At 43.1% G+C, this 27,679-nt stretch overlaps 1 protein-coding gene across 2 annotated transcripts in view; it reads left to right on the forward strand.

Moving 5' to 3' along the window:
- Window positions 1-3,103: 3,103 nt before the first annotated feature.
- The window catches only part of KHDRBS1 (KH RNA binding domain containing, signal transduction associated 1), a 31,545-nt gene continuing 6,969 nt past the window's right edge, over window positions 3,104-27,679 (forward strand). The window contains exons 1-5 of one of the 2 annotated variants that reach the window (XM_054720756.1): window positions 3,105-3,635; window positions 17,063-17,187; window positions 17,943-18,059; window positions 23,431-23,577; window positions 27,317-27,450. In XM_054720756.1, the coding sequence (XP_054576731.1) occupies window positions 3,254-3,635; window positions 17,063-17,187; window positions 17,943-18,059; window positions 23,431-23,577; window positions 27,317-27,450 (905 nt within the window). In that variant the 5' untranslated portion in view covers window positions 3,105-3,253. Of the gene's footprint in view, window positions 3,636-17,062; window positions 17,188-17,942; window positions 18,060-23,430; window positions 23,578-27,316; window positions 27,451-27,679 lie in introns of both variants that reach the window. The other variant, XM_054720757.1, reaches the window with a different exon arrangement.

Below are 27,679 nucleotides of genomic sequence, written 5' to 3' on the forward strand. Positions count from 1 at the left end.
AAATGTCTAGATACACAAGCAACCCTTGAATAGCATCTGTAAAGAATGCCAGTCAAGAGAATGGGCAAGGTTTTGGGGAGGGGGGGGGGTTACTTTTCACTTTATGCCTTTATTATGGTTGGATTTTTCTTAAAGCTAAAAGTATATTTTTTTGTAATTAAAAAAAAATCTTAGAACAACACTTTAAAATGTTGAATCTAAGTCTCCCTGTGTCCTCCATCCTCCACGTATTTGGCACCAGGTAGGTGTTTAAGATTGAACAGATAAACTACACCCTTGAAAGAGAAACTCTCCTGCCCAGGGCTGGAGCCCTTCTCCTGGGAACTGGTTGCGAAGCAGGGGAGGCAGATCCATGGTGATCAAACAGGTCAGGCAAACTGCCACCCTTCCCAGCCTGCATGTTAAGGACTCACATGAACGTGAAAGCCTGAAATAAGATACTCAATACACATGTGAAGTAATAGTAACAATGGCTTCTTTTGGTTATCAAGCACCTACTAATTGCCAGCTCCTGCGCTTAGTGCTTTACAGAGGTACTGCCATTTAATCCTATCAGTCCTGGGGTAGTTATCGTTAGGAGCCCTGCCTTATCTAGGAGGAAACAGAGGATGAGCAAGGTTAAGTAATGGAAGAGCCAGCTTTGGCCTGAACTCCATCTGAATCACAATGCTCTCAATTGCTCCTGCACTCCAGGCCATAGCGACTAGATTATGGAAGGAAATAGAGTACAAGAAACTTAGTCTTTTTGGAACCTCCCTGCTCCAGAACAAAGTCTAGCTATAATCCGTGAAAGTGAGAGATAAGAGAGCAGGCCTTTCAGATCCACAGCCAACATGAGCAACCAAAACACTTCCTTAGGCTCTAAATGGCATAATAATGATTATTAATAACTTCTGCTTACAAGCTCTACTGTCAAGAGGTTTACACTGGTATTTGTTGATGTTCACAATTGTGCAAGGTAGAGGTAATTATCTCCACTTTATAAAGGAGGAAACTAAGGCTCAGATAGGTTGTGGTTTTTCCTAATGACACACAGCAAGGACAAGGCATTGCTGGATTTGAATATGTCTGCCTCACTTCAAAGTCAGTGTTTTCACAAAGCCATACTGTTAATAGTTTCAGGAGAGCCTGAGACAGCATTGGGTGGTCAACACAAATGAACTCCAGACCTCTCAGCTCTCAGGACAGGAATTATTCTTCCCTACCCTCATGGAAGGGTTCACCCCCGCCCCCTCCACCCTCCCTCCACAGTGGAAGGCCGCTGCATCTTTAGCAGGTGAGTACACTGCAGCCGCATAACCATGGCTTCACAGATTACCTTTTGTGTGTCTCACCAGAAAGAAGGGCTCAAACCTCCCCTCAACCCAACCCACAGAAAAAAGTAAGTAAAAGTTTGGCAGCCATCCTGTAAGAATGTTGATTCTGGTCTAGAAACCCAGCTCCTTCTCAGACTCTTCTTTATCAAAGTTTTATTAGGCTCAGCTCAGGGTACCTCCATCTGGGCATCTCATTACAGAGCAAGGACACTTCAGCCATTTGTAACACCACCATCCAAGCAGAATTTTCAAGGACAGCAGCAGAAACGAATTGCAAGGGAGCTATAAATCCTCTTTGCCCCCTTTCCCCTCCTGCATGCATTTGCTGTCGTCTCAACCCACCTATTTCTTCACAGTCGAAACTGGATTACTCCTTAAAGGTATCTCTGACAGTCTCATCTCTGCTCATTTTTTTCACATTTCCATTTGCCTGGAACTCATTCTCCCTGTCTGACATCTATCTTGTGCTATGAACTCCAATCTCACTTAATATTTGCTTATCTTTTGGCACTTGTCACATTCCAGCTTTTCATTACAATTATTTAAAACATTCTTATTCTACTTCATTATAAACTACCTTTGTGACCTCAAAGTAAAGTACTGCACCAGACACTGGAAATATATCTGTACAATATACATGAGATAATTTATGGGCTTGTGTTTTGTTCTAATTTCTGTGGGGGACTTCTTTCCCCCCACCCACAAGAAGGTAGCCAGGCCTTAATGTGTCCTACTTGAAGGTGTCTTAAGCTCCAGACTCAAACATCGTTTCCAGGCACCCAGAAGACATTTTTTCAGAAATGCTTTTGCATGGGCATATTTGGGAAACTGATCCAGAAGGAAAAGGGGAGTGCTCTGAATGGGGGAAACAAAAAACTATGGAAAGGTTAGAGAAGGCGCACGTTGGTGTATATATAGCACTGGGGAGGAGAATGATGTGGGAGGCTACTACACCTGGGCCTCCACAGCAGTGGCAAGGGGCTCCCTGAGCAAGTTTGGAATAACCCATTATGAAGGGCCCAACAGAGGCAGGAGGACTAGCACTCACATCAGTAGGAGTCACCCTAATGATGCAACCATCATCGATTAAGGACCTGGCCGGCCTCTATCCCACTTTGTTGCGGATCTCCTAGTCCATGTCTTCCAGTGGACTTCAATCTTCCCACTGCCCCATCTCCACCCTCCTCCCTGCGCCAGACTCTGGCTTAGCTGCCCCTTCTTCACCCCTGGCCTCCCCTGCGCCCTCTCTGCCCCTCCCAGTTCAGGCCGGCTCTCTCCTTCCATCCTTCCTGCCTGAACAACCTCAATTCTCTCTTCTTCCCGCCACCCCTCCCCCGCATCTTCCACCCCCAGTTCCCCACGCTTGTCTCTTTCCATTTCCACACGGCAGTGACCTCCCCCCGACCCACTGAGACCCCCCCCGTCAGCTGCTCGGCCGTTGAGGGGGGGGGGGGCGTGGCCCCGCGAGTAACAGGTCTTCCGCCCCGCACTCCGCGGCCCGCGCGCAGACAAAGACATTCCACAACCCCCGCCCCCTCCGCGCGCTGGGGGAGGAGACGCGTGTCCCGCTAGCGCTGAGTCACGTGGAAAAGAAAACGAACGGAGGAGCCCGCGGCCACCCGCGCACGCGCACGAGGCTCTCGCCTGGCGGGCTTGGAGGGGAGAGGGGAGCGGGAAGGCGACTTCTTCGGGTTCCGCGGCGGTGCGCAGGCGCCGAGGCCCGACTGGGGACTTTGTTCTCCACGGAGAAACCCAAGGGCGGTGCCGGTGCCCGGCTGCGCACGCGCGCCGCCTCATTTCCGGTGCTCTCCTTCGCTGGGTCGCTCGGGTCGGCTTCGGTCGGCGTCGCTCCCGCTCTTCCACCCCCGCCAACCGCCTCCGAGGCCTCTGCCGCTGCCGCGTCGCTTTCTCGATTTCTCGATCGCTCATCCTCCCCAATGCAGCGCCGGGACGACCCCGCCGCGCGCATGAGCCGGTCCTCGGGCCGCAGCGGCTCCATGGACCCCTCAGGTGCCCACCCCTCGGTGCGTCAGGCGCCTTCTCGGCAGCCACCGCTGCCTCACCGGTCCCGGGGAGGCGGAGGAGGGTCCCGGGGGGCAGCCCGGGCCTCGCCCGCCACGCAGCCGCCACCGCTGCTGCCGCCCTCGGCCACAGGTCCCGACGCGACAGTGGGCGGTCCGGCGCCGACCCCGCTGCTGCCCCCCTCAGCCACTGCCTCCGTCAAGATGGAGCCGGAGAACAAGTACCTGCCCGAACTCATGGCCGAGAAGGACTCGCTCGACCCGTCCTTCACTCACGCCATGCAGTTGCTGACGGCAGGTAAGCGGGCCTCCCTGGTCCTTCGGGGTCGCCCGGCCACCCGGGAGCATGGGTGGCCAGCGGCTTTGTTCCCCTTGCTTCCCGCCCCCTGGAGACCGAGGCAGCCGTGAACTCCCCTCCTCTCCTTCTCGTCTTCCGGAGCCTGGATTTCAGGTTCCCCTCCCGCCACGGGTGCGAAGGAGAATGTCTAGGCTGCAGTGGAGGCCCGAGGGGGACTTAGGGATCTCCTGGCGCAAAGAGGTGGATGGGTCGTGCTAAGGTCCCCGCCCCCTTACCGACCCTTCCCCCTCCCACCTCTTGCAGCTGCCCCATGCCCCAAGTGTTCAGATTCTTCCAGAAACGAACCTTTAACTCCCCTTCCCCCAAAGGGAGCGCTTTCCTGACCGTGGGTAGCGGTAGGCGCCTGCACCGAGAGTGTAGGAGGTGAAGACAGCCAGAGCAGGAAGGGGCCGTGGGAGGGAGGGCTGGGGTAAGACGGGGTGAGGCCGGAGTGCCCTGTCCGAGGTCGCAGGGTCCGGGTCGGACTTAGCGGTAATGAGCTTAAGTTTCTCCCAGGCAGGAGCAACCTGTGGGAATCGACGCTTAAGGTTTTCCTAATCAGATCTCTGATTTCGGCACATAAAGTAATTACAGAGCCGGAAGATTGGACACCTTTATTTTACTACGTGTGTTCGCCATCCTTCAAGGAGAAAAATAACCCCCAAAAAACAGTGAACATGGGGTAGAGGGTGGTCAAGGATGGTTGCCTGACGTTCGCCAACGAGATGGACAGACCTTGAGGAAGTTGCACGATGCATGCACCTGAAAGGCTGGGTCTTTTTGTTTGTTTTTGCTTCAGTGAAATGGGTTAGGAATAGTCGTCTTTGTTCTCTATTGTCGGTAGACTGGTGCTCCTGTCCTGCTCGGCACTGGCCAATTACCGAGTCGCTCTGATTTCTCCCTGAAGCCGGCTGTTTGGCCCTCACTTCTGGTCGAAACGTTGTTTTAATAAGTATTTCTTACGATACCTGAGCTTTAAGTAAAAATTCGCAGCCTTCAACCCTGAATGAATAGTTGGACTCCGGCAAGGTTGATATAATGGACAGATCGTTATGAAAATATTTCCCTCCCTTTGTTCTCTGTCTCCAAACATCGGTAAGGGGGTCTTTAAAAAAAGCAAACTAAGAATATTTAAAGTGCTTCATTTTCAACTCAGTGCTTTGCTGTTCTGTAACACAGTTGGGTTGTTTGTCCATTGTATTCTTCCGGCAAGCTTTTTGAGAGCAAGGAATGCTTTTTATATTTTTCAGATTGCCTTGCATATAGCAAACACCAGGTAATTGAATTTGAAAGCAAGTACATGCAGAGTTAGGAATGTTAGACTAAGTAGTAAAAGTTTACTTAGTAGTCTGATTTTTACCTTCTCAAATCTTTAATTAGTCCAAGTAAAATTTGTGAGACTAAAATATCAAACTTTAGGACTTTAAGCTGTTGGTTTAATCCTGACGCTTACGTAGTTACCTATTCTTGGGAAACATTCTGAACCTCAGCAACCTCAACTGTAAAGTGGGATAGTGAGTTGTGAGGATTAAATGATGTGTAAAGCACTAGCACAATTCCCTTTGACATGTAATTATTAGATGACAGTTTGTCACCACCATTTCCTTCTATATGTAAATTCTTGGTTAAATATGGTGTGAAAATACAGTGCTCTTTAATTTTTTTAGCGTGGGCTTTTTTATGTTTTTTTTAACCAAACTGAAATTTAATTGGAGAAATGGGATTAAGGTAATGCTTGTTTATTAAAAAACAGTCTATGTATATTTCTTAGCATGGAAAATCTTGGTATATGTTGAACCCAACTTTTAAGGTATTTTTGAATGATCTGGAAAAGGGATTGTAGTGAAGGTAACCAACTACAAGAAAGTAAGAGACTGAGAAGACAGAATAGTGGTATTTAAGCTCTGATAAGGATACGGTAAGAAAAATATAGCTAACGCTTACTGTCCAGGCACTGTGGTCTAAGCACTTAACATCAAATATTTAGTCTTCAGGACAATACTATGAAGTTACTCTTATTATCCTCACTTTTACAGATGAGAGAACCATACATACAGAGATTAAATTAGCCAAGGTAACAAAGTTAGTAAACAGCATAACTAGGATTTGAAATCAGTCTGAGTCTGAGTCCACACACTTAACCCTCTCCACCCCTCCACTTATAGTACCTGCAACAAATTGTACTTAAGAAAATATTTTGGACCTGGCCTACGTGGCTCAGAGGTTGAGCAACGACCAGGAGGTTGTGGTTTGATTCCTGGTCAGGGCATATGCCTGGGTTACGGGCTCCATCCCCAGTGTGGGGCATGAAGGAGGCAGCTGATCAAAGACTCTCATTAATTGATGTTTCTATCTCTCTCTTCCTCTCCCTCTCTCTCTGCAATGTGTGTGTGTGTGTGTGTGTGTGTGGGTGTGGTGTGAGGGGGGGGGGGGCCTGGCAGGGTAGCTCAGTAGAGCATTGTACATACACCAAAAAGTTTCCGGTTCAATACCCTGTCGGGGTGCATGCTAATAGATGTTTCTCTCTCTTCCCCCTGCCCACCTCCTTCTCCTCTCTCTGTGAAATCAGTGAAAACATATCCTCAGATGAGGATTAAAAATACATATTTTTTGTACTACTTAGACAAAATATTATAAAATCATTTTGAACATATCAGAGTACTAGAACAGGGCAGTGAAGATGACAAGGCCAAGATATAGAAAAAGGAAACCCATAGAGAGAGCCTAGCCCTTGGGTCAGTGACTGAGGTACCTCTGCTTATTTTCAAAGATCTGCAGCAAGACCCAGACCACTCTTCCTTCACTATTCACATAGCTCTCCCTGTCCCTTGCCCAGCTTTACTTTGCCCTTCTCAGCATCTGATGCATTATATATTATAGTTATGTGTTTGTTGACCACCCCTTCTCCTTCATAGCTAGAATGTCAGCTCCACCAGGACAGGGATCTTTTGTCTCCTTTGTTTACCACTATATCTCCTGTTCCTTGAAGAGTACCACACACACAGAGGCTTCTTACTAAATATTTGATGAATGGATATTCATCTTCATTTCATGATGGAAAAATAACAGTTTTAAGGGATTTGGGTTTTGAATATAGACTTCTGTATTAGCCACGTTGATATTTAACTGATGACAAATGCATTTGCAGACATGCAAGGACTCAGTGTACCCTTGCTTGCTTTCTGAGACAAAAATAATTTATAATTTGTGTTAAATGCTTATATAATAAACATAAAATGCTATTAAGTGTATCACTGTCCTTTTTCTACTTTCTCCAATTAGGAAAATATAAGTTAGTGTAAATAACTCAGGAATCAGTAAGCATTTGATAGATTAACAATCCCCAGATCTTAAAAGGATACTCAGACATCTACCTTCCAAAAGCACACAGTATAGAATATTTTCGAAGTTTATTGGAACTTCAAAATAGTTAACTCCTTTAATTTATTTATAATACACTATAAAAATATATCTAGATGTTCCTATTTCATTCTACAGGGCTAGACAACCTATTTAAACCAGAAAGTGGAATTTCAAAGAAATTATAGACCAAATACAGATATAAGTATAAATATTAGAAAAGAAAGGCAGAAATTTGCAAACTCACTGTTTGCAACAACATCATGATTGTTTACCTAGAAAAGTGGTCAGTGATGTGGTTGATTGCAAGTTAAAGATGTACAAATCAGTAGGTTTCTGCTCTGTGAGCGTTAGAAAAGAATTGATAAAAATGATCTCATTTTTAGAACAGTATCAAATGCCTTGGGACAAGCAATAAAAATCAGTTCAAAATGTATGTGAATAACCATAACAAACAATAATATTTAACCTTTGTAGAGCTTGTAACATGTGCCATGAAATGTGCTACTCATAATTCAACCTTCCTGGCCATTCTCTGAGGCAGAAAGAATTTTTATCTTACTCTTACAGATGAAGAATATTGTGATCATATTGTCAACTAAAATTTTACTGAAGGTGATGAAGATCTGAATAAAAAGAGAAATATGTCATTTCCTGCAAGGGGGGAGGGCGTGGAGGAGGAACTAGTGTTACAAAGATTATAGAATTTTTATTTTAAAAAATTTTAATTGATTTTGATAGAGAAAGGAAGAGAGAGAGAGAAGCATCAATTTTGTTATTCCACTTATTTATGCATTCATTGGCTGGTTCTTTTTTAAAAATATATCTTTATTGATTTCAGAGAGGAAGGGAGAGGGAGAGGTAGAAACATCAATGATAAGAGAGAATCATTGATTGGCTGTACACCCCACACTGGGGGGATCAAGCCCACAACCCTGAGCATGTGCCCTGACTGGAAATCGAACCGTGACCTCTGGTTCATAGGTCAACACTCAACCACTGAGCCATGCCATGCCAGTCGGGCATCATTGGTTGATTCTTGTATGTGCCCTGACCTGAGATCAAACATGAAACCTTGGTACATCGGGATGATGCTCCAACCAACTAAGCTACTTGGCCAGGGCAAGATGACAAAATTAAAAAAAAAAATTTTTTATTGATTTAAGAGAGGAAGTGGAGAGAGAGAGAGAGAGAGAGAAACATCAATGATGAGAGAGAATAATTGATCGGCTGCCTCCTGCATGCTCCCCCACTTGGGATGGAGTCCATAACCCGGGCATGTGCCCTGACCAGGAATCAAACCACAACCTCCTGGTTCATAGGTTGTCACTCAACCTCTGAGCCATACCGGCCGAGCAAGATGACAGAATTTTTAAATTAACATGTTGATTTTTTGCATTTTCCAAACTAATTCTAACTGGATTTACTTTTTTAACGTGACGTGTTGAATGTAAAGTAGCTTTAAAGAGTAAATGAAGCCAGCCTGAGAGGAGAGATTTCATCCTTGAATGGGACAACAACATTCAAGACCCAGTTACAAACAGGACAACTCAAGTGACTCAAGGGGCATTCCTAGAGCACCCAACTCAGGAGATCTAAGAGACTGCACCACTGGTTCCCACAAAACCCCACGAAGACTGGGAGGCATAAAAGTTTGATTTAATACAAAGAGTAAATGAGCCCTGGCACGTGGCTGAGTTGGTGGAGTGTCCCATATGCCAAGAAGTTGCAGGTTCAATCCCTGGTCAGGGCACATACAAAAGGTAACCTCCTTCCCTCCCTCCTTCTCTTCTTCATTCTCTCTAAAAATATATATATATATGTCCTCGGGTGAGAATTTTTAAAAAGAAGAAAAGAAGAAAAAAAATAAAAGAAGATAAATGAGAAAAAAAATTTTTTTCAAGATAGGAAAATGATGAAAACCTTCTGTATTGACAGATTAAGCAACAAGACCAAGAACTTGAGAGAATGTGAATTACATTGCTGGTGGAAGTATTAACCACTTTGGATAACATTTTGGCATTTCATTTAAAAGTTGAACATTAGGCCCTAACCGGTTTGGCTCAGTGGATAGAGCGTCGGCCTGCGGACTGAAAGGTCCCAGGTTCGATTCCGGTCAAGGGCATGTACCTTGGTTGCGGGCACATCCTCAGTAGGGGGTGTGCAGGAGGCACCTGATTGATGTTTCTTTTTTTTTTTTTTTTATATTTTATTGATTTTTTACAGAGAGGAAAGGAGAGGGATAGAGAGCCAGAAACATTGATGAGAGAGACACATCGATTCAGCTGCCTCTTGCACACTCCCTACTGGGGTTGTGCCTGCAACCAAGGTACATGCCCTTGACCGGAATCGAACCTGGGACCCTTCAGTCTGCAGGCCGACGCTCTATCCACTGAGCCAAACCGGCTAGGGCCTGATTGATGTTTCTCATCAGTGTTTCTAACTCTGTCTCCCTCTCCCTTCCTCTTTGTAAAAAATCAATAAAATATATTTAAAAAGAAAAGAAAATGGTATTTTTAAAAAAGGTTGAACATTAAAATTCAACCATACCATTCTAATATGCCCAAAGAAACTTTTGCACATGAATGCTTCATTCATAAAATAGTACACCTTGTTCACAAAATGGTACAACTTGTTTCACCACTGATTGGATACTATGAGATTTTCAAAATGAATTACTTATACAGCAATAAAATGAAAACTATAGCTACATGCAACAACATGGAGAAATCTTGAAAATTTAATATTAGGTGAAAAAGTAAATTCCATAAGGCTACATATAGTACAATATTTTTATATATCTGATAAAGCAGTTTTTTTACAAAACTAAATATGTTTATGACTTAGCAATTGCACTTTTAAGCACTTAAAAACTTAGGTTCACCTGTACATGCATGTTCATAGCAGCTTTATTCATAATAGGCAAAAACTGAAAACAAACCATATGTCTCCAATAGATGAATAGTTAAAGCATGGTATATCCATACCATGGAAGACTACTCAGCAATAAAAAGAAATGACCTATTGATGAATGCAACAATTTGTATCTTGAGAGAATTATACTAAGTGAAAATAATCTTCAAAAATTACATACTCTGTAATTCCACTAATTTAACACTCTACTTGTTTGTTTGTTTGTTTGTTTTTTAAGAGAGGGGAAAGGAGAGAGAGAAATATAAATTTTGTTGTTCCACTTATTTATGCACTCATTGGTTGATTCTTTTTTTTTTAAATATATTTTATTGATTTTTTACAGAGAGGAAGAGAGAGGATAGAGAGTTAGAAACATCCATCAGCTGCCTCTTGCACACCCCCTACTATGCCCTTGACCGGAATCGAACCTGGGACCCTTGAGTCCGCAGGCCGACGCTCTATCCACTGAGCCAAACCGGTTTCGGCTCATTGGTTGATTCTTGAATGTGACCTGATGGGATGGTACCTGCAACCTTGGCTTATCAGGATGACTGTCTAACCCAGTGATGGCGAACCTATGACACGCGTGTCAGCACTGACATGCATAGCCATTTCTGATGACACGTGGTCGCTGAGGCAGCCGCATGCCGAGGATGAAACATTTGCTGCTCCTGAGGATGAAACATTTGCGAAATAATGTTTTTTCCTCAAAGTGACACACTACCCGAGTTATGCTCAGTTTTTTGGCGAAGTTTGACACACCAAGCTCAAAAGGTTGCCCATCACTGGCTAACCAGAGCTACCTGGCCAGGGCTAATTTTACATTCTTGAAAAGACAAAATAATAAGAGATGGAGAACAGATTAGTGGTTGCTAATGGTGATCGAGAAATAGAGGGAGGGACTGGCTGTAAAAGCGTATAGCATGGAGAATAATCCAGGTGATGAAACTACTCTGTACTTTGACTATGGTAGTGGTTACATGAATCTGATTAAGCTGCATAGAACTAAAGACACACCCAAATAAGTGCATGTAAAACTGGTGACATTTTGATAAAGTCAACAGATAATGTTAATTTTCTGATTATGAGATTGTATTGTAGATATGCAAAGTATAGAGAAAACTGCGTGAAGCATCTAGAGATCAGTTATATTTTACAACTGCATATAAATCTACAATTGTCTCAAAAGTATTTTTAAGAAATAAGGCCCTAAACCCTAAATTGTGCCCTGAGAAAGAGATTTGAAGACCATGGGTAATATGCCATAATTTTCTTTAAAAATAAGAAAGGAAGCCCTAGCTGGTTTGGCTCAGTGGGGTCCCAGGTTCAATTCTGGCCAAGGGCAAATGCCTGGGTTGCAGGCTCGATCCCCAGTGGGGGGCGTGCAGAAGGCAGCCAATCAATGATTCTCTCTCATCATTGATGTTTCTATCTTTCCCTCTCCCTTCCTCTCTGAAGTCAATAAAAGAAATATATATTTAAAAAAAAAATAAGAAGGGAAGACTAAGAGGTTTAATGACTTGCTGAAGGTCACATACCAAGCTTGTAGCAGAGATGGGAATCAAACCCAGTTCTGTCGAGCTTCAAAACTCATGTTCTTTCCTTTGAGACATACATTTTAAAAATTGTCCTCATCTGCAGGGGCTGCCAAAAATTGAAAGAATAAATTATAGTAAAAGAGTAAAAGAAATGCCACAAGATTAGTTGAATTTGATCGGACTAATGTAAGGAGTGACATGGGGTTAAGTACCTGCTCTGTCACTAATTAGTTTTGTGATCTCTGACAAGTTACATAACTTTTCTGAGCCCAGGTTTCTCTGGTTGTTAAATGAGGATAATCCTAGTTATAAAGACAAGATGAAACAATACAAAATTCCTGATATATAGAACGCATTGGATATGATAGGATTATTTAAAGTGTCTGGCTAGGAAACAAATGGATCATCTCTCTGTTGTTTACACCTTAGCTTTTCTTTCTTTGGCTCGTGAGACATCCAAGGTCTCTAGAGGCTCAAGCAAAGATCATTTAAAGGAGTTAGTTTCAAAAAGTGTGTCCAGAAAGTACTTTTACCTGAGGATAAGCCATTTTTAGGAAGCTTCTTGAGTTTTCCCCCATTACATCCAGTTTCTAGCTCTCCAAGAGAAGTGAAACTAAGGAAAGAAAAACAAAATTGAAAAAGAAAAAAAAGACCAGGTAACTGAATATCCTTGAGACACCCACCGAGCCCTTTTATTGCCTTTAGCTGCATAAAAGTGTCTGAGGTTAAAAACTGTACTTCCCAAAATTTTACAAAATAAGCTTTTTCTTGTTTAAAAAAAACACAAACCTACCACTGACACACACATGCCATTGAGAGGCAATAATAAAAGTATGAGGTTTGAAGTTAGAGAATGCCTGGGTTTTAATCTTTACTCTGGTACTTCAATAGCCTTTGTTGATTTATCAATTTAAAAAAATATATATGTTTTTATTGATTTCAGAGAGAGGAAAGGTAAGGGGGGGAGAGAGAGAGCGAGAGAAACATCAATGATGAGAGAGGATCATCTATGGTTGCCTCCTGCAGGCTCCCTTCTGGGGATCAAGCCTGAAATACCGGGCATGTTCCCTGACGGGGAATCAAACCATGACCTCCTGTTTATGGGTCGGCGTTCAACCATTGAGCCACACTGGCTGATTTGCCAATTTAACTTTTCTGAGTTTCAGTTTCCTCAATTGTAAAATGGAAATTGTACCAGCTACTTCACTGAGTTAATTTTTAGGATAAGTGAGGTAATATTGTACAGTGTTTGATACATAGTAGACATTGAATACATGTTCAGTCCTTCCCCTTCCAAACATGGAAGATGACCCTTCTTGAAGACTCAAGTTGCCCCTTAGTGTTTTATCTAAGAAGGCTAACCTCCCGTGATTCTTTTATCCTTTTTTTTTTAATGTTTTTATTTTTATTGATATTAGAGGGGGAGAGGGAGATAGAAACATCAATGAGAGAGAAAAATCAACATCAATTGATCAGCTGCCTCCTGCACACTCCCCTGCTGAAGATCGAGCCTGCAACCCTGGGCATGTGCCCTGACAGAGTATCAAAATAGCGACCTCTTGGTGCATAGGTTGACACTCAATCACTGAACCACACCAGCCGGACTCGTCTTTTCAGTTCTGTTTTATTTAAGTCATTGTTCTCTGAATTTTTAAAAAATGCTTTCATATTAAAAATTGTGAGATAAATTGGACAAAGAGATTCTCTAGGATCTGACTAGTACAAAATTTAGCAGAAGGATCCATGTAGAAAAACTTTAAATTCACAGGCTGCATTACATTGCATATGAACAAACCTTTCTACTGGGTTCAGTTTTTATAGTCCTGCTTCCTGTAAGGAGTACAACAGATTAGTTGACTTTTGAATCTTCCTGCCCTAACCAAGTAAAGTTTCTGGAAAGGGTTATAAATTACAGCTGAAGGCCCTAACTAGATGGTAGCAATTAAGAAACACTGAGGTACATAGATAAAATGAAGTATGGCATTTATTCCTTTAGAACTTTCTTTTTAAATGTATTTTTATTTATTTCAGAGAGGAAGAAGAGGGAGAGAGAGAGAGAAACATCAATGATGAGAGAGAACCATTGATTGGCTGTCTCCTGCACGCCCCCCATTGGGGATCAGGCCCACAATGGGGATCGGGCTCACAATCTAGGCATGTGCCCTTGACTGGAATCGAACCTGGGGCCCTTCAGTACAAAGGCTGACGCTCTATCCACTGAGCCAAACCAGCTAGGGCCCCTTAGAACTTTTGAGGATTGAGTACGGAGTTTTCCAGCCTAAAAACTCAAAACGTATTCAGAGATGATGGTAGGCTCGAAACTAGTTACTACAAAAAGTTAGTATTAGCAGTCGGTGGGAAGGGGTGGAGGTTACCACCAGTAAAACAGCAAACAAATGAGATGTTGAATGAAGCATTTAGTCTGTTAATTATAAGGTCAGGTTTGTTTTCTATTCCGAGCAGTGAAAATAGGCACTCCCATTTACAGTTCTTCTAATATGAGTAAATGTTTAGTTAAGGATACTTAGAATATGATTAGCAGTTTTAATTGTCAGAAAGGAAGGGAGTATGTGCTCTAGGATATAAGTGGGTCATTTAGCTCACTGTATACTTTAACATCTGAAATTAGGCTTTTTAATAAACAGGAAGCTTTCTGTTTGAAATCCTGAATTCTTAGGAAGTCTCTGTCAAAGTAACTTTCCGTCTTCATCTGTGTACTTCACAGTTGGATTTAGTCTAAACACTTTTTAAAACTGTCAAAATTTTAGATTTGCAGAATGTCTTTGAAGTAGTATATTTTTATGCCAAACCAGGTTTTCAAAGTGTGTGGTCCCTAGATCAACAATATCAACATCACCTGGTAACTTGTTAGAAATGCAAATTCCTAACACAAATCCCAGATTGGGGTTCTGGCTCAGCAGTCTCGTTTAATAAGCCCTCCAGGTGATTCTGATGCATACTGAAGTTTGAGAACCCTTGCCTTAAAATTACAGATGATAGAAACACTGTGGAAATATTATATAAGGAGAACGTTTTGTGTTATTTAGAATGTCACACTGATTTTAGGGAATATAATTATGTTTTTTGGGGAGGAGAAATATTGTTTGCCTCCCACATGTGCCCTGACCAGAAACCAAACCAGTGACTTTCAGTGCATGGAATGATGCTCAACCAACTGAGCCACACTAGCCAGGGGGGAATATAAATTTTTTTTACTGTTCTCAGTGCACCATAGAACCTTTTAATTGCTATTCATTACCAATACACACTGCCCCCATCTCTATTAGTATTCCTATCATAGCACTTAACTATACTTCATTGCTAACTTCATTAACTGAGAACTCCAATATATAAACACTAGAGGCCCGGGGCACAAAATTCGTGCACGGAGGAGTGTGTCCCTCAGCCCAGCCTGCACCCTCTCCAATCTGGGACATCCCTCTCACGATCCAGGACTGCTGGCTCCCAACTGCTCGCCTGCCTGCCTTCCTGATTGCCCCTAACTATTTCTGCCTGCCAGCCTGATCACCCCCTAACCACTCCCCTGCCAGCCTGATTGATGCCTAACTGCTCCCCTGCCAGCCTGATTGCCCCTAACTGCCCTCCCCTGCAGGTCTGGGTCCCCCCCCCAACTGCCCTTCCCTGCAGGCCCAGTCGCCCCCAACTTCCCTCCTCTGCTGGCCTGGTCCCTCCCAACTGCCCTCCCCTGCTGGCCATCTTGTGGTGGCCATCTTGTGTCCACATGGGGCAGCCATCTTGTGTGTTGGAGTGACAGTCAATTTGCATATTACTCTTTCATTAAATAGGATAGAGGCCTGGTGCACGGGTGGGGGCCAGCTGGTTTGCCCTAAAGGGTGTCCAGGATCAGGGTGGGGGTTCCCTTGGGATGTTGGGCAGCCTGGGTGAGGGGCCTGTGGTGGTTTGCAGGCTGGCCACGTGCCCCCGCCCGGTGACCCAAGCAGAGGCCCTGGTATCTGGGATTTATTTATCTTCTATAATTGAAACTTTGTAGCCTTGAACGGAGGCCAGGGCCAGCCAGGAAGCTTGGCTTCCTCCATTGCCAGGGAAACCCAAGCCTCCTGCTCACTCCGTGGCCGTAGCCATCTTGGTTGGGTTAATTTGCATACTCGCTCCTGATTGGCTGGTGGGCATAGCGGAGGTACGGTCAATTTGCATGTTTCTCTTTTATTGTAGATAGTGAAGTTGGGGACTATATCTGAGTTGTTCTGTTGTATCTCCTATACTTTATAGCAGAAGTGGGGAACCATTTTTCTGCCAAGGGCCATTTGGATGTTTATAACATCATTCCTGGGCCATACAAAATTATCAACTTAAAAATTAGCTTGCTATATTTGGTCAAACATTTAATAACTCACCCCTCATGCCTTGGCAAGGCCAGACCAAATGATTTCATGGGCGGGATGTTCCCCACTTCTGCTTTATAGGATAGGTGCCTGGCCCTTAGTAAGTCTCGCATATATGTTAATGATTATACCTGTTTCTCTCCTTTCTTTCATCTGCCTTTTTTTAAAGAAACACTCAAATGCTTGCAAAGAATGGGATGGATGGATGGATGGATGGAGTTCCCTAATGATAGGAAATAACTTTGGATGCCAAGGTTCTATCTGATGAAACTGTCTTAACCTGCGAATTGACTGAATTTGGGCTAGCTAATGTTGATACTTCTCAAGAAATGGGCTTTGATTAGCATGTGTACATATGTTATTCTGTTTTTATAGCAACCTCATGAAGTAGCTATCACCTCCATTTTATAAATGAGGAAACTAAAAATCAGGGCAATTAAATAACTTGCAAAGCTCACACAATTAGTGAGTAGCAGAGTAAGAAGCAGGTCTTGTGCCCTAGCCGGTTTGGCTCAGTGGATAGAGCATCAGCCTGTGGACTGAAGGGTCCCAGGTTCGATTCCGATCAAGGGCATGTACCTTGTTTGTGGGCACATCCCCAGTAGCGGGTGTGCAGGAGGCAGCTAATGGATGTTTCTGTCTATCCCTCTCCCTTCCTCTCTGTAAAAAATTAATAAAATATATATTTTTAAAAAAGAACCAGGTCTTTCAAACTCTTAAGGACTACTACTGTCCATATTACTGCTGTCACTGGAATTTTAACAGGATTCTCCACTGTATATTTAAATTATTGATTTTTATTTTTTCATCAAGATAAGACTTTGTACTTTTTCTTGATGCAGATTTTTATTTTTATTGTTTTAGTTTATCCTTTTTTCCTCATCTCTCCCCGTTAGTGTTGTTAAGTCTCTTTATTCTAAGAAACATTTGAATGTCTCTGATGTAGAGACATTCAGGTGGGGGTTAAAGAGCAGACTGCTCTTACTAGGAGCAGGCTTTGGGTTTTCTGATCAACTTAAGCTTTGGTGCTTTTTTTTTTTTTTTTTTTTTTTTTAGCTTTGGTGCTTTTAGTTACTCACTCTGAAATTAGCACATTCATCTGAACTATTTCGTGTCATTCCATGGTATTCCATGTTATTGCTTTATGCAGACTTAGAAATTTACCTTTATTCACCAGAGCAAAACTCAGTTAAATTCTGTTTCTTTTATTCAGAAATTGAGAAGATTCAGAAAGGGCTTTCAAAGAAGGACGATGAGGAGAATTACTTGGATTTATTTTCTCATAAGAACATGAAGCTGAAGGAACGGGTACTGATACCCGTCAAGCAGTATCCCAAGGTAAGACAAAAAGTGCCTCATTTCTCTGAGTTGTCTTTGTAGTTATGAGTCATGGGCTCTAATAACAACTTCCAGAGACTGCATCAGAAACTTAAGCCTTTGAAGTTTCTCTTCCATACTTGCATACTTGTTTCTGGCAGTTGAAACAAGTAAGTCCATAACGGATTGGATAGCTAGCTATAGCCAGGAAAGAAATGCAGTCATCTTCTTATTAAAAAGAGTTTCTCAAATGTTTGTTCCAGTTCAAAGTTCAAAGAAAAAAAATTGAAACCTAAAGAGTTATTCTGTCAAAAGATTTCTTAATATGAAATCAAAATGAAGGAAGTTATAACATAAATCCTTGAAGAGGTGAGGTTAACTTTATTTTTTACTCAAAGTTTTACTTTAAAAAAAAAAATGCTTTCTCCACCTACTCCTCTTCTTTTTTTTAGGAAAGCAATTAGTTATATTTAGTTTACAAAAAAAAGCACTAAACAAGTATTCCATGTGTCTGTTCTGAGGTAACTTCCTTAAAAATGTTTATGTATGTTAAAGTACTAGGGGTTGCAGTGTGATATTACATCTGAAATCCCAAAATCAACTCTAGGAACTACCACTTTCATAACCTTAGGCTAATCATTTCATCACTACAACCTCAGTAAAATGGGAATTAAACTACCTATTTCATAGGATTGTTGAGATCAAATGAGATAGTACATGTGGAAATGTTTCATAGGAGTATGAATATTTAGAAATCTGTTTTTATTTTCTGTCAGTTCAATTTTGTGGGGAAGATCCTTGGACCACAAGGGAATACTATCAAAAGACTGCAAGAAGAGACTGGTGCAAAGATCTCTGTGTTAGGAAAGGGCTCAATGAGAGACAAAGCCAAGGTAAGCTCACTTAGTGAAGCAAGAAGACACCCTAATGCAAGCATGTCAAACTCAAAAGCTAACACGGGCAAAATAAATAAGGTGTAAGTTTATGTGGGCCACAAAAAAACAAACGCTTTGATTTTCATAGAAATGTAGGTTTATTCCGATAGAGACATGCTAAATACAAAGGGCTGAAATGAATGAGTAATAATTAACATAAAATAATAGAACATTTTAATAAAAATTAATATTATTTCTTGAACATTAACTTACCAGACACTGAATAATTGCACAAGTTAATAAGCATAACGCAAATAAACCTATTTTTCTTGTTCTCTGAAAGCGAAATATTTCCTGTTGTGCACACCAAACAACTCAGTACAAGACTAATGACGTGGCAATCGGCTGCTAAAATATTCGCTACTAGTATTAGTGGAGAGAAATGATGAGCCTGCAAGTAAGGCGTGTTAAGGGAAATGAATGCAACACAATTATAGTAATCAGTCATTAGCGAACGTTGAAGTTCATTATTAAAAACTAGAGGTGAAAAAAACAAAACACTAGAGGGCCGGTGTGCGAAATTGTGCGAGACCCAGACCTGCCATGTCTCAGACCCGCCCTGCGCGAGCCGCGAGTCCCAGCCCACAAGAGGTGCTCCATGCACCTCCTGGTGACCGGTTGTTTGGTCGTTCCGCCATTATAGCATCATGACCACAGGTCTTTTATGATATAGACTAGAGGCCCGATGCACAAAATTCGTGCATGGGCGCGGGGTGTCCTTCAGCCCAGCCTGCACCCTCTCCAATATGGGACATCCCTCTCACAATCCAGGACTGCTGGCTCCCAACCGCTCACCTGCCTGCCAGCCTGATCAATGCCTAACTACTCCTCTGCCGGCCCAGTTGCCCCTAATTGCCCTCCCCTGCAGGCCTGGTTGCCCCTAACTGCCCTCCCCTGCAAGCCTGGTCTCCCCCCAACTGCCCTCTCCTGCAGGCCTGGGTCCCCCCGAACTGTCCTCCCTGCAGGCCTGGTTACCCCTAACTGCCCTCCCCTGTAAGCCTGGTCTCCCCCCAACTGCCCTCTTCTGCAGGCCTGGGTCCCCCCCCCCAACTGTCCTCCCTGCAGGCCTGATCACCCACAACTGCCCTCCCCTGATGGCCATCTTGTGGTGGCCATCTTGTGTCCACATGGGGGTGGCCATCTTGTGTGTTGGAGTGGTGGTCAATTTGCATATTCCCTCTTTATTATATAGGATGATATATAACAGAATATTGTAAAAATTATGAAATTTTTATTAAAATGTTTCTTACATACTGTTATATTGGCTGGGCTACAAAAATATTCATTATGGGCCGAATGTGGCCCATGGGCCATGAGTTTGACATGCTTACTCTAATGCCTTGTAGCCCAGGGTCCAGTATGGATGCCTTATGGAAGCTAGCACTTGTATATGTACAGAATATGACTCCTTTAAATTTGTATTGGATGTAAGAGATTGTAGATCAAGGTAGTTTACTTCTTGGTAACCCTGAAAGAGTCTAGATGTGCCCAAGTGATGGTTTTTTTCTGACTTGACTATGTAGTAATGGAAACAGCAGTGGCAACTATGGCATTAGAAAGCTTATCTATGAAAACTTGGAAGGGATGCTGTGCTGAAACTAACCCAGACTAAAAACACATTCTCTTTCCAGTAACATGGAAAAGTGAGAGCACTAGTGTTGTACATGCAGGCAAGACTGAGGATTAGTTGTCTGGTTTGTTTTTATAGCCAGCTCAAATTCGAGGCCTGCTAAAAGAAGGTATTCCAACAGGAGCCAAGGGTAATCCTGACAACAAAACCTAACGCTTATTTATTTTTGTGCCATAGCCCCATACATGTTGTATTCTTTGTAAGTGCCAAGAAACTTCCCACCAAAACAGAATAGTCCTAGCCTTCTAGGGTCAGGTTGTAGATGAGACATACCTGCTAAGGCCTAAAAACTTACTCTTTCAGTCCTCCTTTTATGCAGCCTAATTGATGAACATTGTTCTCTCAGACCCTCTTCTTTTGTCCATCCTCGTTTCTCATTAGAAGAATATAGTTAGGGCTGAAGTATGTTATTCTAGCTAATGAAATTTACATGAGATTTTCTTCTTTCTATCCTAATTTCTTTCCTCCCCAGAACTCCCCAGGCCATGTAAGCACATAGGAAGGGCTGGTGATTAACAGCTCTACCTGGAATTTAAAAGCACGTGCTTAGCAATGAGTGAATGAGTCAATCGGGTTGGCAGTGTAGAGATTCCTCAAAAAATTAAAAATAGAGCTGCCATGTGCAATTTTACTTCTGGGTATTTATCCAAAGAAAACAGAAACACTAATTTGAAAAGATATATGTAGCCCTATGTTCATTGTAGCATTACTAGTAATAGCCAAGATATGGAAGCAACCTAGATGTACATCAGTAGATGACTGGATAATGGATGGTGTGTGCTGGAATATTATTCCTCAATTTAAAAAAAAAAAGGATGAAATCTTGTCATTTGAACAACATGATGGACCTAGAGGTTATTATCCTAAGTGAAATAAGTCAGACAGAAAAAGACAAATGTGCCGAAACCGGTTTGGCTCAGTGGATTGAGCGTCGGTCTGCGGACTGAAAGGTCCCAGGTTCGATTCCGATCAAGGGCATGTACCTTGGTTGCGGGCACATCCCCAGTGGGGGGGTGCAGGAGGCAGCTGGTCGATGTTTCTCTCTCATCGATGTTTCTGGCTCTCTGTCCCTTCTCCCTTCCTCTCTGTAAAAAAATCAATAAAATATATTTAAAAAAAGAAAAAGACAAATGTATGATCTCATTTATGTGATTCTAAAAACAAAATAAATGAATAAACAAAACAAACATTTAGAGAAGAAGCTGATGGTTGCCAAAGGGAAGGGGTGGGGAATGAGAAAAAAAAATGAATTAAACTTTATTTTATTGTGCTTTTTCTTTTCACTTTTTTTTTTGTCTGTCAAAAAAATTACTAAACATACAGAAATTATTGAATGTGACCTATAGCCAGTGAAGAAAATCAGTTGATAGCAAGAGACCTGAGCCCTACCCGGTTTGGCTCATCGGATAGAGCATCAGCCTGCGGACTGAAGGGTCTTGGGTTGCAGGCTCAATCCCCAGTAGGGGGCATGCAGGAGGCAGCCGATTAACGATTCTCTTTCATCATTGATGTTTCTTTCTTTTTTTTTATTTTTTTTTTTAATATATATTTTGTTGATTTTTCACAGAGAGGAAGGGAGAGGGATAGAGAGTTAGAAACATCAATGAGAGAGAAACATCAATCAGCTGCCTCCTGCACACCCCTACTGGGGATGTGCCCGCAACCCAGGTACATGCCCTTGACCGGAATCGAACCTGGGACCCTTCAGTCCGCAGGCCGACGCTCCATCCACTAAGCCAAACCGGTCAGGGCTGATGTTTCTTTCTATCTCTCTCTCCCTCTTCCTTCTTTTCTTCTCTGAAATCAATAAAAATATTTTCTTTTTTTAAAAAAAGGAGAAAGAAAGGGAAAGAAAAAGAAAGAAACCTGGAAATAATAAGAGATTTTGGGATTTGCAGACAAGACTTTAAAATAGTTATTATAAATATAAATTTGTTCAGGGATGTAGAGGAAAAATAATTAGGAGAGAGATGGAATGTATAGAATATGAAAATGTAATAGCTGAAATGCAAATTTCACTGGACAAGCATACTACAATGTAAGATACTGAAAAAGAAGAAGAGGGTTGTAAATCAGAGAACTTAAAGGCAGGACTATTCAGGCCAAAGTAAGAAGATAAAAAGGACTGAAAGAAAATGAACTGAGTCTTAGTTGCCTGTGGAGCATTATTGTGCAATCTAACATTTTGTGCAATTGTAATTCTAGGAGGGGAGTCGGGCAGAAAACAATTTAAGGAAAAAATTAAAAAGAAATAAAAGAAATGTTTAGCAATGAATCAGGGATTGGCAAACACCTGTTGTCTGAATGGAGACTGGAATTAAGTTTGTCTTTTTTATACCTTCTAACTAGAGGCCCGGTGCACGAAATTCGTGCACGGAGGGGGGTTGTCCCTCAGCCCAGCCTGTACCCTCTCCAATCTGGGACCCCTCAAGGGATGTCCAACTGCCCGTTTAGGCCCGATCCCTGGCAATCCAGGACTGCTGGCTCCCAACTGCTTGCCTGCCTGCCTTCCTGATTGCCCCTAACTGCTTCTGCCTGCCAGCCTAATCACCCCTAACCACTCTGCTGCCAGCCTGTTTGCCCCCAACTTCCCTCCTCTGCTGGCCTGGTTACCCCTAACTGCCCTCTCCTGCAGGGTTGATCACCTCCAACTGCCCTCCCTTGCAGGCCTGGTCCTTCTCAACTGCCCTCCCTTGCAGGCTGGGTGCCTCCCAACTGCCCTCTCCTGCTGGCCATCTTGTGGTGGCCATCTTGTGTCCACATGGGGGCAGGATCTTTGACCATATGGGGGCAGCTATATTGTGTGTTGCAGTGATGATCAATCTGCATAGTACTCTTTTATTAGATAGGATAGAGGCCTGGTACAGGGGTAGGAGCCAACTGGTTTGCCCTGAAGGGTGTCCCTGATCAGGGTGGGGTTCCCTTGGGGCGTGGGGCGGCCTGAGCGAGGGGCCTGTGGTGGTTTGCAGGCGGGCCACGCTCCCTGGCAACGCAAGCGGAGGCCCTGGTATCTGGAATTTATTTTCCTTCTACAATTGAAACTTTGTAGCCTGGAGCAGAGCCAAGCCTGGGGCTCCCTCCGAGGCCCGCAGCCATTTGTGTTGGGGTTATAATTGAAACTTTGTTGCCTTAAGCGGGTGGGCCCGGCCAGGATGTTTGGAAAGCTTTGCTTCCCCTGTTGCCGGCGGCAACCCTGGCCTGCTCTCTCAAGCTCCATTCTGCCGCCATTTGTTTGAATTTGTTTACCTTCTATAATTGAAACTTTGTAGCTTGAGTGGAGGCTTAGGCCTGCAACGGCTGGCAGAAAGCTTGGCTTCCTCTATTACCTAGGAAACCTTGCTCTCTGTGGCTGTAGCCATCTTGGTTTGGGTTAATTTGCATACTCGCTCTGATTGGATAGTGGGCGTGGCTTGTGGGTGTGTTGGAGGTATGGTCAATTTGCATATTTGTCTATTATTAGATAGGATAAGAGCTCCAGCAGGGATTTAAAACAATAGTTAACTTTTGGCAGCAAGACCAATTGTAGGTTTAGCAGGTTGTGTAAATTACTATTCTCCAGAGCTTGTTTTACTTTTTTCTTATGCTTTACTGTGTTCCTTAGATGTTATAGTTATTTCCTGCTGTTCTTTGACCTTGAAGTTCAAGGTGTCATTAAATCCCTAGTCTGTGATGTGATGTTTTGTTTTCGTTTCTCCACAGGAAGAAGAGCTGCGCAAAGGTGGAGACCCCAAATATGCCCATTTGAATATGGATCTGCATGTCTTCATTGAAGTCTTTGGACCTCCATGTGAGGCTTATGCTCTTATGGCACATGCTATGGAGGAAGTCAAGAAGTTTCTCGTACCGGTAAGGAAATCTATATCCTGTATCTTTTGAGCAAGAGAGAACTGGATTTTGTGCTGTTGCTAAGGCAGGGGTTCTTAACCAGGGTCTCTGCATAACCTAAAATTGTATACCCAATTCTGCACTTGCGTTTATTTTCCTGAGGTGGTCCTTTAACTTGTACCAAGTTTTCAAAGCACTGTGTCCCAAGGCCACTCTACTCATCCTTGTGTAATGTGGTTATAGTTGTATATCAGTATCTTAGGTCCACAGCATGTCTGGCATTTTAACATCTGGTTAACAAAGATTTAACAGTTTCTTCACTGAGCTAAGTATTTTGGTGCTAGTGTGGAACCAGGAGGTTATAGGAAAGTGACTCAAGGGTTTGTGTTTTAGACTTTACAGAGTCTAGAGGATAACAGCAAGAAACTTCTAGTATCCAATCTTAATGGATTAATTTGACCTGAGTGTGTTCAGGGCTTTTTCTCCTGGAGGAGTTTACTCAAGTAGAGTTTGATTAGAAAGAGACCTGATTATTACAGGCTTGACTGTTGATATTAAACAGATTGGTGTGCAGCTCCTTTAAGAATATAATTGAGGCCCAAGAAGAGTTAGAACAGACAAGGTTACCTGTCTTGCTTATCAAGACACCTGGTCAGAGGGTCCATTCTTTGAATTAATAGAAAATGGTGCAATTTCTGCCTTTTAGTAAGGCTTGGTAGTTACTAGAATTAACATACTACTGTTGAATATTTAATAACCAAGGTTGAATCTGGAATCTTAGAAAGCATTTGCAGTACTATTCAACTAGAAATGAGTAAGCATCATATTTTCAATATTAAAACTAAAGGGGGTGACTACAGTTCTTGGTTTTCTTGACTGTGTAAAATGAGGGAATTAGAACAAAATGTGGCAGGGCCTGTGTGGCTCAGTGGTTGAGTGTTGACCTATGAACCAGGAGGTCACAGTTCTATTCCCAGTCATATTTCGTTTTCATATTTTTCCACTCACAAACATTTTTGTAGGCTCCTAAAAAGAGCCCACAGCCTTGATATTATGTTCTTAGATCCCATAGAATAAGCAGACTCTACGTTGCTGGGTCTATCCCCACTGGGGGGCATGCAGGAAGCAGTTGATCATCATTGATGTTTCTATCTCTATCTATATCTCCCTCTCCCTTCCTCTCTAAAATCAATTTTTAAAAATAAATTTTTAAAGAGAGAACTAAATGAGGTATTCAGAGGATGTGAGAACTGGTAGAGCAATAATTTATAAGCATTGTGTACCTATAATGCTGAGTTCCAAGGATTCCAACACTGTCTCAAATATCTCAGCATCTGCTTTGCTTCCAAGTACCTTGTCTTCGTTAGAATGTTCAACATGAAGCAGCCAAATTTAAATATCCTGGAGAAAAACCCAGAGCTGGTCAATTTTTCCTTAAGGGAATTCTTTTGACTCTTTTTGAGGTGTTGTATTGAAGCATCCTGAGCCAATCCAGTTTCTGAACGGGACTACAGGGGAGTGCCCATCCCCTCTTTATCATTGGTCTCAGCATATTTCTCAAAAGGAATAGGCTTACAAGACTTCCATGTAAGTGGATCATCAAATAAGATTCCTGCCAGGGAGATCTGGGTTTCCTCAGTGTTGATGTGGCATTTGGGAGACTCTAAACAAATTGGCTGTCTATGGTCACTTGATTCCCCAGTGTGAGTCTTAAGCAGCAGTAATGGGTAAGGTAGGAATACAAGGTAAAGAGCTATGGAGGGGCATCTCTGTGGTGATTAGAATTTTCTATTCTTGAAACTTTATCCACCTGGACTGTATAAAAATGCATGTGTATTAAGACTGAATGGCTTTTATCAGGAAATGTGTGAAAAGATTTGCAGATGACTCAATTCTTCCCTCTTGTGAAGAAAAAAGAATGAGCCTATTTTTGCATCTATTACCAGAGTTGTACATTTTCCCCTTGGAGCCATTAACTATATCAGAGAGACTTCTGGTACAGTAGGAAGAGCACTGGACTGGGAGCTTTATCTGCATCATCTTGAACAAGTTACTATTTCACTTTTTTGAGCTTTATTCATCTAAAACATAATATTAAGTAACTGGTAGGTACCTTGGGTCTAAAGTTACAAAAATGGCTCCTGGGAGTTCACAATCTAGTGAGAAAGACAGACCAGCAATTCTAAAATGATGTGGTAACTGCTCTGGTAGAGAAAATCAACATAGTGCCATGGGAAAAGAAGAGGGACTCGGGGGTGACATCAAGTGCAAGTTTTTCAAAAGAGGTAATGTTTTAGATTGTCTTGTAAGAGTGGGTTAAAGTCCCTCAGGTAGGCAAGAAAAGGGCATTGTAGTTTAACTAGAGGCCCGGTGCACGAATTCGTGCATGGGTGGGGTCTGGCTGGCCCTCCCCGTCGGGGTGGGGGGCGATAAGGGGTGAGGTCACCCCCGATGGGGGGGGGCAGGCAGGGTTGGCCCGCTGGCCCCACCCCCTGGTCGAACTCCCATTTGAGGGGAAAATTTGCATATTAGACTTTTATTATATAGGATTATTCAAAGCCTAGATTCTGAATTCACATCTGGAGTCCGCCACTTACTAGCTCTATGTCTACTTACTTAAGGGTTGTTTTGAAGATTAAACTGAAAAGTCTATATAAAGCTTATTATATAATACCTGATACATACAGCTTAATTTATGGTAGTGGCTTTTATTATTCTAGGAAAAAGAAACTATTTGCAAGAATGGATGTGTAAGAGTATGCCAGAATCTGAACTACAAGTTGTTCAGCCTGGCTTGAAAGAAGTTATACTTAGGATGGAAGTGATGATCTGGAGAGCTAGGCAGGGACCACCACATCATGAAGAGCTATGATCTATAATAATAAAAGCATAATATGCAAATAGACCAAAGGACCCAACAGTAGAACGACGGTCCAGACTACTTTCCGGATGACCACGCTATGACATGCACTGGCACCAGGCCAGCCAAGGCAGGTGTGATACGATTGGTCAGGGGGCCCTGCTATTGCCCCACAATTGTCCTGCAGAGGTAGGCCCAGGCCACCAGCTGGCAGGGTGATCGCCCAAAGAGCCAAAGAGGGAGGCTCAGGCCACCCTCTGCATGGAGCCCCAGCCGGGGTGGGCGGGGCCTCCCTCTGCTGTGTGATCGCCCCACAGAGGGAAGCCCAGGCCACCAGCCAGCAACGCTGTGGTGGTTGTGCAGGGCCGGCCAGTGATCATCCCACAGAGGGAGGCCCAGGCCAGCCAAGTGATCGCACCCCACACCTGTCACCCGCAGATGGAGGCGACTGATGGCGGGGAAGGGAGGACAGCGCCACACAGATGGCAAGCAGTAGCAGTGGCAGCGGCGTGTGCAGGACCAGCTGCTGGCAGCCAGGGGAAGGGAAGCCCTGATAGGCCCTGATCGCTGGCCAGGCCTAGGGACCCTACCGGAGTGGTCCCCGGTTGCAAGAGGGCACAGGCTGGGCTGAGGGACACCTCCCTCTCCTTCCCCCCAACCCCCCGCTCCCATGCACGAATTTTATGCACTGGGCCCCTAGTATTTTAATAAAGATACGATACCTTCCTCAAAGAGGTAACAGGCAGGCTGACATTTGACTTTAGAGAATGAATGATCTCTTATACTTCATCTGGGCTTCCTAATTTTTTCTTATCATTCAAGGCTCATATGGGCTAGAAGACTTCCCAGCAAAAGTTGGAGATGTTCCACAATAATCCTTCTATTACCTTTCATTTGCAGGATATGATGGATGATATCTGTCAGGAGCAGTTTCTAGAGCTGTCCTATTTGAATGGAGTACCAGAGCCCTCTCGAGGACGTGGGGTGCCAGTGAGAGGCCGGGGAGCTGCCCCTCCTCCTCCACCTGTCCCCAGGTAAAAATAATGTAAACAACAAGAAATAGGATGTGAATTTGACCGCTAGTACCATTTCCCTCTTTTTGGTGCTCTTATCTCCAGCCTAGAAGGAGTCTTATATCCTTCATTGAGTGGAATTCTAGCTCTTGAGCATTTTGGCCATAGTCAAGTGTAGCAGTCCTTCTGAAACTTTTGGTCTTTTAATTTTGGACAGTTATAGCATTTTTGTTTTTTAAATATATTTTTA

This window comes from Eptesicus fuscus, chromosome 9, assembly GCF_027574615.1.
Source record: "Eptesicus fuscus isolate TK198812 chromosome 9, DD_ASM_mEF_20220401, whole genome shotgun sequence".
In the NCBI taxonomy this organism is placed as follows: domain Eukaryota; kingdom Metazoa; phylum Chordata; class Mammalia; order Chiroptera; family Vespertilionidae; genus Eptesicus; species Eptesicus fuscus.